Below are 13,643 nucleotides of genomic sequence, written 5' to 3'. Positions count from 1 at the left end.
GCAGGTGTTTATTTTTATACGCATTTTATTTAATGTGTATTAAAATATAATCAACATTTCAAGTAATGACCTAACTGTTTCTAAAGACGTGACCTAATGTATCTAGTTTTCATTTTAGATACACTTACATAGAAAATTACATGGATATGGCCATATAAAGAGGAGACAAAAACGTCTGAAGTTGGGAAAACAGTGCCTGGCATCCCACGGAGACTCCGAACATCACATTTCCCTTCAAAGACAGATCCTGAAGAGCCACTGGCATCAAAGATTGTCATAATTTCTTTCCCACGGACTGCCCCCTCTTCCTGTTGCTCACCAGGGCAAGCCCACGGAGCAGCTGCATTTACTGGGCACCTTCTGTTTGCCAGGCACTTGCTGCCATTGATTCTGTTGTTGAAAGCCCACTTGTTAGCACCTCCAGGCCAGACACCAAAACATACTAATTTGGGGGGCTAGCCCCAAGGTGTCATGTCTAGGGCTCTGCATGCAGTTGGTGCTCAGCAAAGGCTTGTTCGATTGAGTTGTGAGCAGGGGCAGTCTCCAATTGCTTGTGATGATATCATGAAATAAGGAGCGGGATGGAGTCAGAGAATGGCAAAAGCACCTATAATATTGTGGTCTCCTTCCCTCGCCTCTCCCATGCCCTGAGCCACACTGAGATCTTGGCCCTTTTCTGCCAGGACGTGACCCTTGAACCCCAGGCAGTATTCTCAGTCACCCTAGCCAGGGCACAACCCAGCAGAACGACATGGCTCCTCCCCTGCTGTCTGGATTCTCTCCGAGTTCCTCACAAACTCTCGTCACCCTTTCACCCACCCTTCGCCTTCTACCCACATCTGCCCACTGTTTTGTCCCTCACCAGGCCTGGGCCCTTCTGTCCCCCGCAGATAGACGATGAGCAGCCACGGCAATAGCCTGTTTCTGCGGGAGAGTGGCCAGCGGCTGGGCCGGGTGGGCTGGCTGCAGCGTTTGCAGGAGAGTCTGCAGCAGAGAGCTCTGCGCACGCGCCTGCGCCTGCAGACCATGACCCGCGAGCACGTGCTGCGCTTCCTGCGCAGGAACGCCTTCATCCTGCTGACTGTCAGCGCTGTGGTCATCGGTGAGTGGGCTGGGAGGGCGGGACTGCAGGGAAAAGTCCTTGCATTCATGTCTCTTCATGCCACTTACTCATTTGCACTTGTACACATGCACATGTCCCCGCCCCCCCCTTAAGGACACTCACACAGATGGTGCACACTCATGCAAACACAGCTGTGTGCACACAATGTCATATGTATATCCATGTGTACATACGTGCATATGAACACACTATACAAACACTTTTTCTATGTGAACTTACACAAACATGAATACATTATTTTTACTGAATGCACAAAACTTACAGTCGCAAAGACATAAACATATATACAGTTGCATACTTATACTAGAACTTCCAAACATTCACACATGCACATACAGTCCCTTGCACACATATCAGTACACTCAGGAGCTTATATATACACACCCATGTATGAAAACTACATACATATAAGTTACACCTCTACACACACATAGGAGAAACATGTGCATCTCATTTACAGGTCCACATATATAGGCACAGATACGTGTGCACAAATAAGTATACACTGTCACATATGCATGCGTATGTACACACACGTGTGCAGACCTTTACACACAAATTTACACAATATCAGCACAATAACACATAAATCCATACATTTCTACAATGTACACACATACACACATACAGTCATATGGAATGTTTCTCTTTTTCTCTCTTATCCACACACACCCTTCTTGGGAGGGATGGCCCCTGCTTAGGGCTGAATGACCCAAACTCCACTCTGTGGACCTATTTTTGGCCCTAGGGGTCAGCCTGGCCTTTGCCCTGCGCCCGTATCAGCTCACCTATCGCCAGATCAAGTACTTTTCTTTTCCTGGAGAGCTCCTCATGAGGATGCTGCAAATGCTGGTGCTGCCACTCATTGTCTCCAGCCTGGTCACAGGTGAGAGAACCCAGGCCAGTGTTGGCCTCTAGCATCCACCCCAGAGCCCAAACACAAACTTGGAGGCAAAAGAGTCTCAAGCATGGAACTACCTCCCCAACTTAGAAACTCAAACACAGAGCATGCACCTAGCTCAGAGTTCTTGGCTAAAGCCCAGATCCCAATCACACTCAGGCTCCAGACCCCATATGACCTATACCACTTATCTCAGTAGCTTTCCTGTATTTTTCACTGGAGATAAAATACCAGCCTACCAGGAGCTTAGTATCATCCAGAGGTGAAAGGAAGACTTTTTTGGGAAACAGCCAGGGAAGGTATCTGGGGCATGGCATGGAAGGTCAGACATGCCATGGATGGCGTGACATGGATGTTTGAGATGGAGGTGACAGGATTGTGGTTGGGGGCTGGGATGGAGGCATGGATGGACTGTGCAGGGGTCAGCAAATCTTTTCTGTAAAAGGCCAGATAGTAAATATTTCCAGCTTTAAGGGCCATATGGTCTCTGTTGTAACTATAGTAAATATTTCCAGCTTTAAGGGCCATATGGTCTCTGTTGTAACTATCCTGCCATTGTAGCACAAAAGCAGGTGTAGGTTAATAGGTAAACAAATGGGCATGGTTGTGTTCCAATAAAACTTTAATTACAAGAACAGGCAGTGGGCCAGAATTGGCCCCTGGGTGGTTGGTTGTCAATCTCCAGATTTTGAGACCGGCATGAAGATAAAGGCATGAAAGAATGGTTTCCTGGGTTGGATTTCCTGGAAGGAGAGCCTGAGATGAGGTTATTCGCACAAGCAATTTATTGAGGATAGCTCTCAAGAGAAACTCATGAGGAAGTGAGGGGAGCAGGATGGGGCAAGGAAGAAACTAAGCAGAGACATGAGTTCAGCAGAAGGCTGGCCTCTCGGCCTGATCCCGTGGGGAGCTCTGGAGCATGAGCCACACTACAGAATTGTTCCTCTCAACTCTGATTCCATCGGAGTCAAAAAAAGTTGGATTTTTAAATCCCTGTAGCAGTCAGTCATTGGCTGTAGGTCTTTGGAGAGGTAGCTGTTTTGTGGAATTTGAAGGCAATTCTCAGGTGGAAGGGGGCAGAATGAACTGTTAGCAGCCAACACACTCAGCAACTGAAAGATAGGTGTATCAGCCTGGTAGAGGACACTAGGGCACCAAAAGCATTTACTACAGATAGTGGATTCTGAGCTGGGTCGGAGGGAGGTATCATCATAGGGTGGATAGTGGGATGAAGAGTGGCATGAAAGTGAGGTTACAGTGCAAAATAGAGGTGAATGGAAGGTGGAGTGGGGATTGGAAAGGTTGGCTTGGAGTAGAGGGAAGCTTGGTAAAGCAGTGCTTGGGAAGAAGATGGGGTGGAAGATGTGTATGGGAAATAGGTTTGGGGTTGAAGAATGATGACGTGGGTCAGGGGATGGTGGTGTGGGTGCTGGGTGGGGTGTAGGAGGAAGGGAATTCTTGGTGGAACCATTGTGGGGAGGGAGGAGTGGATGAATGGAAGAGCAGGTGGGGCATAGATGGGGCTTCATGGGGCTGCACCACCTGTTGTCCAGGTATGGCATCCCTGGATAACAAGGCGACAGGGCGGATGGGAATGCGGGCAGCTGTGTATTACATGGTGACTACGGTCATCGCGGTCTTCATCGGCATCCTTATGGTCACCATCATCCATCCTGGGAAGGGCTCCAAGGAGGGACTGCACCGTGAGGGCCGGATCGAGACCATCCCTACAGCCGATGCCTTCATGGACCTGGTCAGGTGACGTCCTTTCTAATTTTGATGGGAATTCTGGCCCTACATGCAACAGCATACTCAAGGACAGACAAAGAGGACAGGTTGACCCAGCCTGGAAATGCAACGCCCAAGTTGAGCCTAGTTTTATTGGTACCCGTTTTCTGCCTTGTAGCCTTGCACAAATCCTCTGAGAGCAGCTGACTCCTAGCATAGGATCTTTTGACTCTTAGCCCAAGGAGAGTATAGCTGTAGCATCTTGGAATGTGCTCAGGACACGTGGTGTTTGGTATTCCCAAGCTCCATTGGAAGGTGAGTGATTCTCTTAGGGCAGCAAGATTTTGCCAGCTAGAGTCAAGGTTAGCCACAGTTCCGCTCTAGCCACTGACTGCGGGAGTTGGAGGAGTGCAGGAGTTGCCTGCATTTTTTTTTTTCCGCATCACTGGCACATGTGTGTGAATTGTCTTGTGGTGGCATAGGGTCCTATTAAAGGGCTCAGACAAACCTGGATTTGAGGTCCATCTGCACCCTTTAGCAGCTGTGTGGCTTTGGGTAATTTACATAAATTCTGTGTGTGCGTGTGTGTGTGTGTGTGTGTGTGTGTGTGTGTGTGTTAAAGGGGGGGACATCAATAGCACTCGCTTCTAGGGCTATTGTAATGTTTAAATCAGATCATATAGGTAGCACGCTTAGTTTACTTAACCTGGACTAGAGAAAGTGTTCAAATGTTAGCTGCCATTATTACTGTTGCCCTTGCTCTTATTATTGCTATTATCACCCTTGACACCTTTCCCACGTCTAACCCCTTCACTTCATCTGATGTTTTTCTGCAGAAATATGTTTCCGCCCAACCTTGTGGAGGCCTGCTTCAAACAGGTCAGGGGGAAGTACACGGTTTGATCAAGGAGGCTTGGAGGGTGGGGGGAGCTTGCAGCTGAGTGACTGGTCCAGAGGTGAGGGGTGGGAAGAAGGGCCTGATAGAGCAATAGCCATTGACATGATGATCAAGGGAGGGTTAGAGAGAAGGATGCAGGCCAAGGGTTTCCTGGGGATGGTACTAGAGGAGGAATCAAGGCTTCTGACTGTAGATGGTTGAGGAGACAGGCCCCCAAATCTTTCTGAGCATTGCTCAGAGGGCTTGTGAAAAATGCAGACTCTATACTCATTCTTCCATGCATTGATTGTTCACTCACTCATCCATCTATTCATTCACTCATTCTTCTATGCATTGGTCAAAGCATTCATTCCCTCATTTAGATCTACTGCATAAGACTCTCCAGGGTGTGAGAACCAAGAACTGGTGTTTGAAAGACGTTTCTCCAGGTGATTCTGATGCATACACTGAATCGAGTTTGGCTCCAATCTCTCCATATTTCAGTTCAAGACGCAGTACAGCACTAGGTTGGTAACCAGGACCGTTGTGAGGACAGAGAACGGATCTGAGCAGAGCACCTCCATGCCTCCTCCATCTTCAGTGGAGAATGGAACCAGCCTCCTGGAAAATATCACACGGGCCTTGGGTACCCTGCAGGAGGTGCTGACCTTCGAGGAGACTGTGCCTGTGTCTGGTTCAGCCAATGGCATCAATGCCCTGGGCCTTGTGGTCTTCTCTGTGGCCTTTGGGCTGGTCATCGGCGGCATGAAACACAAGGGCCGAGTCCTGCGGGACTTCTTCGACAGCCTCAATGAGGCTATTATGAGGCTGGTGGGCATCATTATCTGGTGAGTGCTGGGCTGTAATAGGAAGATAAATGATGACACAAGGGAAGGATGGAGCCAGGGCTGGGAATTCAGGCTGTGGGGCAGCTGCTGATGGGGTCATTGGGACCATTTGGCCAAAGTCATTTATATATGTATTGGTTAATTCACATACTCATTCACTCATTTGCTCACTCATTCATTCATTCCTTTCTATAATGATTTATTCACTCATTTACTTTCTTATTCATCTATTCATTCACTCTCTTATTCATTATACTTATTCTTCCATGCACTGTTCATTCACTCCCTTGTTCATCTATGCACTCATTCAGTCTTCTTTGGATTGACTGAATCATCCACTCATTCTTTTATTCATTTGTACTCGTTCTTCTATGCATTGGTTCATTTATTTTCTCATTCATTTATTCATTCTTCTATGCACTGATTAATTCACTCAATTATGCATTCATTCGCTCAGAACTTTATTCATGAACTCATTCATGCATTAGTTAAACCATTGATTGATTCATTGATTTGTTTAATCACTCAGTCATTTATTCATTAGGACCCATTCTTTGACCCACTTATTTATCTCTACATTTGTTATTTACTTATTTAAATATTTCCTGTATTCATTCCTTCATTTACCTAACACACTCATTCATTTACTTACCCACTGGTTCATGTCTCATTTGTTCATTTTCTTAATCATTTATCCACTCATTAATTATTCCTTAATTCATGCATTTCTTTATTCTTTAAATTCCTTCACACTTTCACTAATTTCTTCACTCATTTAATAGACATTTTCCCAGGCTGACTTGGTCTTGAACTCTGGAATACAGAGATGCATCAAGTTCAGTCCTCATCCTCAAGGGTCTCACAAAGCTTTGGAGGAGACAGACACATACTAGGTCAATATAATACGAGGTGGAAAGTTCTGTATAGTAAAGGGACATTAAAAAGTGTTGAAAACACAGTAAAGGGAGCCAATGAAGGGAATGAGTGAACTCTGCCCAGGAATTTGAGGAGGGAGTTATGGAGTTCACCTATAGCTGGGTCTTGAGAAGTAAGTAGGAATCCAACCTATTAGCTGGGCCTCGAGAGGTGAGTAGGACAGAAAGAGGGGAGAAGCACTTTAAACAGTAGGAAGAGAACATGCAAAACTTGAAAGAACCTGAGTTGTTTGGAGAATGGTGAGTTCAGGAGGGTGGGAGTATATTGTAACTTGGGAGTAGTGGTGGAAGATGTTAACAAGACTGTCTGGTTCCAAATTGGGGAAGACTGTACATCATCCCAAATAATTTAAAAGTTGTGTAGGGGGCTAGAGGCCAAGTTAAGAGCTTGGAAAAACAGCTAAGGGGAAAGGGAGAGGGAGTTTATCAAGGATAAGCAAGAAGATTGACAAGGAATATTGAAAGCTCAGTTGAATTGAGAGCCATGAGTTTATAATGGTGTCATTGGTATGGTTGGGGAAAACATCCATACATGCCAGGTTGCTGAGTATAGGAGGAAAGAAGTCATGTGCAATTGATTCAGGGTTGAAAAATTTTGCAGAGAATGAGGTAGAAAGAAGGTGAGGGAGTTAGGAAAGGGGTTTACAGAGTAATCACAGAGGTAGATCTAGACTTGGGATAAATTAACAACCACTGACTAGGGCTAACCCTGAGCCCAGCTTGAGGAACACAGATGCGGCTAGAGAAGTCCCCCACATCCTCATTCCCTCAGCCTTAGCCTGCGTCTCATCATTTCTGACCCAAGCTATTGCACCAACTTCCCAACAGGTCCCCACCTCCTCCAGTACATTCACTTGACAGTGACTAAGCGCAGACTTCAATTTCTAAAGAGAGGAATAATAATTGAAACCTGATGATGGGTGAATGATGGCACAAGACTAAGCAATGGACTGAATTGTGGGGAAAACAGGCGAGTCTTTAATGAACATACTTCTGTCTCTACTCCTCTTTACACTCACTGCTCCAGCCACACTGGTCTTCTCTCTGCTCCTCCAGTACCCCCAGCTCATGCTCATCACAGGGTCTTTGCACTGCGTCTACAATGCTTTCCCTCAGATATACATGGTTCCTTCTCATCATTCAGGCCTCAGTTTAACTGTCATCTTTTCAGAGAAGCCCTTTCTGACTCCTTACACTTAAGTAGCCACGCTCAATGACTCACTTTTGCAATTATCACCCCCTGAAGTTTTTAATTACATGTTTCTATGTTTACTGCCTATTTCCCCCATTAGAATGAAAGCACCATGAGGGCAAGGAGCATGTGAGTGGAACATAGCAGGTGCTTAATAGATTTTTGTTGAGTGAATGAATAAATAGATGATTTGATAAGACAGGTTGTTTGAGATGTCCATGGGAAATCCAGGTGAAATAGCTCAGGGCTGGTGAATGAGTGAGAATATGCACTTATAGGAAAGAGAATAGGGGCACAAACGTTACAAATGTAGAACAAAGATTGGGGACAGTGAATATAGGGAAGTTAGGGAGCCAAGGATAGTGATTGTTTGGGTAATGTCTAAGGAAAGAATCCTGAAGATGGTGATTATGGCGGGGAGGAACATGAGTGGAGGAGTGGATGAAGGAGAGACCTTACAAGATTTAATCCCCTGGAGTTGTAAGAGCTTTCCAGCTGTTAAGGGTGGAGCTGCATGTGCGATTGTATTTTTAGTCTTTAACAATGATACAAGATAAATATAAAAAGAAAATACTGCCTCAATTGACCTGTATTACATCGAAAAAACACAAGACTGGGGTAAAGTAAGGTGCTGTGTGGTGGGCACTGCCTGGCTCGAGGGTCTTATGTGGGCAAAGCCTTGGGGATGCCAGCTCTAGGTTCACAGAGAACATCATGAGGGAGCCCTGACAGGTGTCTGGCTTGGCTCAGGTATGCACCTGTGGGTATCCTGTTCCTGATTGCTGGGAAGATCCTAGAGATGGAAGACATGGCTGTCCTGGGGGGTCAGCTGGGCATGTATACCCTGACTGTCATCGTGGGCTTGTTCTTACATGCTGGTGGCGTCCTGCCTCTCATCTACTTCCTCGTCACCCACCGGAACCCCTTCCCCTTCATCGGGGGCATGCTGCAGGCCCTCATCACCGCTATGGGCACATCTTCCAGGTATGGCCTTGTCCCCCACCATGGATACCCTTCCTAGGTTTATTGTCTTTCATTGGCTCTCCTAGGAGACCTGCCCTCCCCTTACTACACAGAACCTCTTCTGAGCTGTTCAGTAATGTCAGGGGCTCCTGAAGGTCTCTAGGTGGCACACCTGGGCACTGATCTTTGTCCTGGATGTCTCTCTTGATCCCTTTTCCTCCTTTCCTGGGCCTCTATTTCATATGGAGGAGAATCAATTGCCAATTTTGAGGTTAAGATGAAGGTTCTAACATACATCATGTTCTCAGTCATTTTCTAGCTCAGAGAGTCTCTTCCTTTGAGATGATGTCTGGAAGCTCTCTTGGCTTCCTTCCCCTTTTTTGAGGGGTTAGGGTTTTAATAAAGAACTCTCTTTTCTTTCATCACCCCAATTCAAAACAATTTGAGAAGTATCACAAACACCAACCAGATGGAAGGAAAATGTCATTTTTATTGCCCATAACACTGATTGGAGAATGTGCCTTTTGATCTGTGGTCAAGTAGGATTGTTGCCACTGTACCCCAGAATTAAACCCACTTGATCACCACAGGGCTGGACACCTAAAGGCCCTCTCTGTGGGTTCAGACTTATCATTGCATGACATAAAGCTGACCAGATAGACACATGTTTTGTGGACAGGCTGACCCCAAATGAGATGTTCATTCCTTCGATGAAACTCACCAGACAATTGAGTCTCCCTTCCTCTTCTGAGAAGTGGGGGAGGGGCAGGAGGGGGAGACACTGAGAGGGTTAGTAGCTGAGATAATTCCGGCCAAACATGGGGTCCTATATTATATCCCTCTCTTAGCCCCGAAGGGTGGGAAGTCAGAAGGCCCTTAGTCTTCTTCCTTCTGGGAGTGGATAGATAGAGTGAACTAGTGGCATGAACTATTCTAGTAATTAGCTATTGGCTTTAAGTCATGACACCTTCAGCCTGGAGGACCCCATTGCTGCGTGCTCCCTGTGTTGTGAGGAGTTCCTCTTCCATGCAGTTATCAGCCTCTGAAAACTTAGACATCTGCCATCCACCCCCTGCTCTGGCTCCTGCCTGGCCTCCCAGTGTTCTCAAGGGGAGCCCTCCTTTGGCCCATTGCTGCTCCAGCCCCACCCTGCCATCCCCTGTTCTCAGCCCCTGGGGCTCTCTCCCCCAGCTCTGCGACACTGCCTATTACCTTCCGCTGCCTTGAGGAGGGCCTGGGTGTGGACCGCCGCATCACCAGGTTCGTGCTGCCTGTGGGGGCCACTGTCAACATGGATGGCACCGCCCTCTACGAGGCCCTTGCTGCCATCTTCATTGCTCAGGTCAACAACTACGAGCTCAACTTGGGCCAGATCACAACTATCAGGTGAGATGGTCTTGGTTGGATCTGCCAGCAAGTGAGACCTAAGAAGTCACTAGCTTGGCTAGGGGAGGAGGGAGCCTCAGCTCAGGGTCAAGGGAGACCTTGGATGTTGGAGGGTGGATGTGGACAGAGCCCAGTCACCCACATTGGGTGAGGCTTAAGGTGAGACTTTGCAACCTGAGGCTGTCAGGAGCTGGCAAAGAGTTCCAGTCAGATCTCCTCTCACATGCTATTGTGGGAGATCACTTTATCCAGTATTTTCCAAAGTATGGTTGTTGCATCCCAATAACTTGAGATTCTTGCTATAAATATGGATTCCTGGGTCCCATCACCCAGATGTTCCAACTTAGTCATAAAAATAACAGCTAACATTATCACCTTCAAGTCTTTGCTCCAATGTCACCTTTTCAGGAAAACATTTCCTGAATACCCTATTTAAAATTACATGTCTGGACTTAGGCTGAACGGTTTCCTCATAGCACCGTCTGTCTAGTATATTTATTCATCTTGCTTATTGCCTGCCTCCCCCACTAGCTTGTAAACTCCATTTGGACTGGAATTTCCTTCTATTGGAATTTCTGCCAGGTGTCTAGCATGTGGTAGATGCTCAATAAATATGAGTTGAGAGAGCTAATTTATTGAAGGCTCTGTAAATAGTCTTATGCAAAGTACCTTTGTGCCCATTTGTTTGATCCTCACAAACCTCCCTTAAGTGGGTAAAATGATCACTATTGTTTTAGAGAGGATGAAAAGGAAGTTGAGGCAGATTTAAGTCATTTTCCCAAAGTCACCTAGTGGGGAGAGGTTGAGCCAGGAGTCCGATAACCTCATAACACAGAGTGGGAGGAGGGATGGACGAGTGGGAGGAGGGATGGACAAGTGGGAGGAAGGCACATGCATTCAAGGAAGCTGGCCTAGGAACCAAAGGTATATGTGGGCAATGGTTTGAGATTCTCTGGCCTAGGAGAAGGGTCTGAGTCAATAGACCCTTCCTTCTGTCAGCAACTCGGTGTTGCCTTTATGTGAGCAGGAAGCACTTGGAGCTCATGGGGCTGGGGTTCCTATTTTCTATTTCTTCTGAAACAGGTCTCATAAGTATTGAGTATTAGGGAATAGCTTCTTGTTCAATCAGTCAGCTAATATTTATTATAGTAATACTGACTCAGTCTCAGGAGCTGAGGACGTGGCTGTGAGCAACACACTCATGGTTCTGCACTGGGTCTCTTTGGGAGTCGGATGACACAGCAGACTCAGGGTCCTGGGATGGTGCCATTGAGGATTTTCTTCATGACTTGGGCTCCTGGTAGTAAGGACTCTGCATGAACTCCCAGCAAAGGCTGGCTGGGATGTGCTAGACAGAACTCTCCAAGGCTCTGTGCTCTTATGCAGGAATATATTTTTTTTAGAGGAAGAAGACAGACTCATTGTGACTCCTGTGCTGGTAGAGGCTCAAGGGCCAATTTCTTGACTGGTTGGGAATTCCTACTTTGGACCTGATCTGAACTTAACCTAACGAAGTTCAAGTTGGTTTCTTGAATCAGCTGGAATTAGCTTATCCCATTGAGAGCGTGCTATGTGCCTTGCAGGGGCACCCACAGATCACTATTTATGCCAGCGCTGGCATTTAGGGGAAATAGTCTCTCTTACTAAGAGTAGTGGTAATAATTACCCTTCTTGAAGCCCCATTCAGGAAGCACTGTGCTCTACCACTCACAATAACCCTACAAAGTAAGTACATGTCTCCCATTCTACAGATGAGGAAGCGGAGGCTCTGAGTTTATGTTTAAGGTTATATGGCTGATGATTGGAGTCTGCTCATTCTCTGTCCACCAACCCAAGGGTTCGCTCCTCACTATTTTGATAGAGACATTATCTGAGCTAGGTGTCCAGAGTGGCTTCATGTTCATAATTATAAAATTTGGGAGGGGGCTTCAGAGGCCACCAGGAAGAAAGATGCCAGCTTCAGATACTAATGCCTTTTCTAGCAAGCTCAGTGGCTTTAGAATTTTTAGCACACCATGTCAGACAATCAGAGTTGATACAGTAGTCAAATCTAGCTTACTTTTGATCCAGTCTGACCTTCTTCTTGATGGTGGAGCACCATCTTTTTCATTTTCCATGAGTTCTACCTTTCAGTTTTCCAAAACCATATATAATTTTTTATTTGTTTAGCATCATAGACAATTTCTTCTTTTGGTTCTAAACTTGGCCCCTCTTCCAGAGTTTCATTCCTGGAGCTGTACCTGGCTGTACCGATCTACCTACTTTCAGTATATATGTACATGCAATGAACTCAGTCTCGTGGTTCATGGCTGCTGCCTGGGTTGATTCTTCGGCCCTCTTCCGGCCTGTGAGGCAGCTTAGTTATGTACCTGCTCTCGCACCTACAATATGAGTTGTGAAATGTCCCAGCAAAGGATGAGAAGACCTGTCTGCACTGGCCCAGAGCGAAAGTTGCTTTACATTTGCTTTTTTTTTTGATTTTAATTTAAGATGTGCTGGGGAACGGACTCCTTCCCTTCTGTTGTGCCTTTTCTCACTGTCTTCCTCATTTATCCCTTTCCTCTTCCTGCTTCCCTATGTTCTCTCTTCATTTGCAGTATCACAGCTACAGCAGCCAGTGTTGGGGCTGCTGGCATCCCCCAGGCAGGTCTGGTCACCATGGTCATTGTCCTCACATCGGTCGGCCTACCCACTGAAGACATCACACTGATCATAGCTGTGGACTGGTTCCTGTGAGTGTCCTTCAGACCCTGCTTCTGTCTCTTCTCGACACCCTGTTTTCCCTGCAGCACCCCCTAAACCCATGGGTCCAGCAAAGACACAGAGTTCTAGAATTTTAGAGCAAAAGAGGAATCTTGGGGAATACTTCAAACCATGGCCCACGAATCCCAAATTCCATATAATTAACTTTGGGAAGCAGGGAGGAGAGGAGACAAATGATAGAGGCTTTACCCATCAGCTGTAAAGGTCCCATTTTTACCTGTTTAATGTAGAAGTTACAAAAAGGTGGTCTGTAAGACAGAGCTGGCTTACAAATATTTTTTTTAAAAGTATCAACTTTAAACACAAGAGGTTTACATAAAATAAACCTGAACTTCATTCTATATGATGTTCAGCTCACAACCCCTAATTTTCTATATTGGATGTTTACATCCTTAAAAAATTGCATTGCTGAGATCAAATGTGAGCATATCGGAGCTGGTCCATTCTGCATCTTTTAGGCAGGGAAACTGAGGACAGAGTGAGGGTGGGATGTGCCTGGTCAGGGATTGACTAGAATGTGAACCCCCAAATCTCAGACACAGAGAACCCTCTCTGCTTCATCCTTTGCAATGTAGTGCCCTTCAGGCCTTGGTTAATGGATGTTAATGGTTAACTTTCTCTTCCCTCCATTCCCCAGTGACCGACTTCGCACAATGACCAATGTGCTGGGGGACTCCATTGGAGCAGCCGTCATTGAGCACTTGTCTCAGCGGGAGCTGGAGCTGCAGGAAGCTGAGCTTACCCTCCCCAGCTTGGGGAAGCCCTACAAGTCGCTCATGGCACAAGAGAAGGGGACGTCCAGGGGACGGGGAGGCAATGAGAGTGCTATGTGAGGGTGCTGGGGAAGACCCACTGCCCAAATGACCATGCACTGAACATACATGTTCTGTCTGGCATGTTTGGGAGAAGTTGAGATAAAAGAGCAGG

The 13,643-nt window shown here is 46.4% G+C and overlaps 1 protein-coding gene across 1 annotated transcript; it reads left to right on the top strand.

Annotated features, from left to right (window-relative positions):
• The first annotated feature begins 895 nt into the window (after nt 1-895).
• SLC1A6 (solute carrier family 1 member 6) lies at nt 896-13,552 on the top strand. The gene is made up of 9 exons (XM_006923383.1): nt 896-1,102; nt 1,872-2,009; nt 3,578-3,782; nt 4,589-4,631; nt 5,134-5,477; nt 8,355-8,588; nt 9,759-9,953; nt 12,551-12,685; nt 13,354-13,552. The coding sequence occupies exons 1-9, from the start codon at nt 898-900 to the stop codon at nt 13,547-13,549; spliced, it is 1,695 nt and encodes a 564-aa protein (XP_006923445.1). The 5' UTR covers nt 896-897; the 3' UTR covers nt 13,550-13,552.
• Nucleotides 13,553-13,643: the final 91 nt, after the last annotated feature.

The sequence above is a fragment of the Pteropus alecto genome, unplaced genomic scaffold (assembly GCF_000325575.1).
Source record: "Pteropus alecto unplaced genomic scaffold, ASM32557v1 scaffold1279, whole genome shotgun sequence".
In the NCBI taxonomy this organism is placed as follows: domain Eukaryota; kingdom Metazoa; phylum Chordata; class Mammalia; order Chiroptera; family Pteropodidae; genus Pteropus; species Pteropus alecto.
This window is presented reverse-complemented; position numbering and strand designations above follow the sequence as displayed.

Bases quoted from the DNA above. Each gene is read 5' to 3' on its own strand.
- SLC1A6 (XM_006923383.1), top strand. From the start codon at position 898: ATGAGCAGCCACGGCAATAGCCTGTTTCTGCGGGAGAGTGGCCAGCGG. The intron at 3,783-4,588 runs GTGACGTCCTTT...GTTTTTCTGCAG, and splicing joins GCCTTCATGGACCTGGTCAG to AAATATGTTTCCGCCCAACC. The intron at 4,632-5,133 runs GTCAGGGGGAAG...TCCATATTTCAG, and splicing joins TGGAGGCCTGCTTCAAACAG to TTCAAGACGCAGTACAGCAC.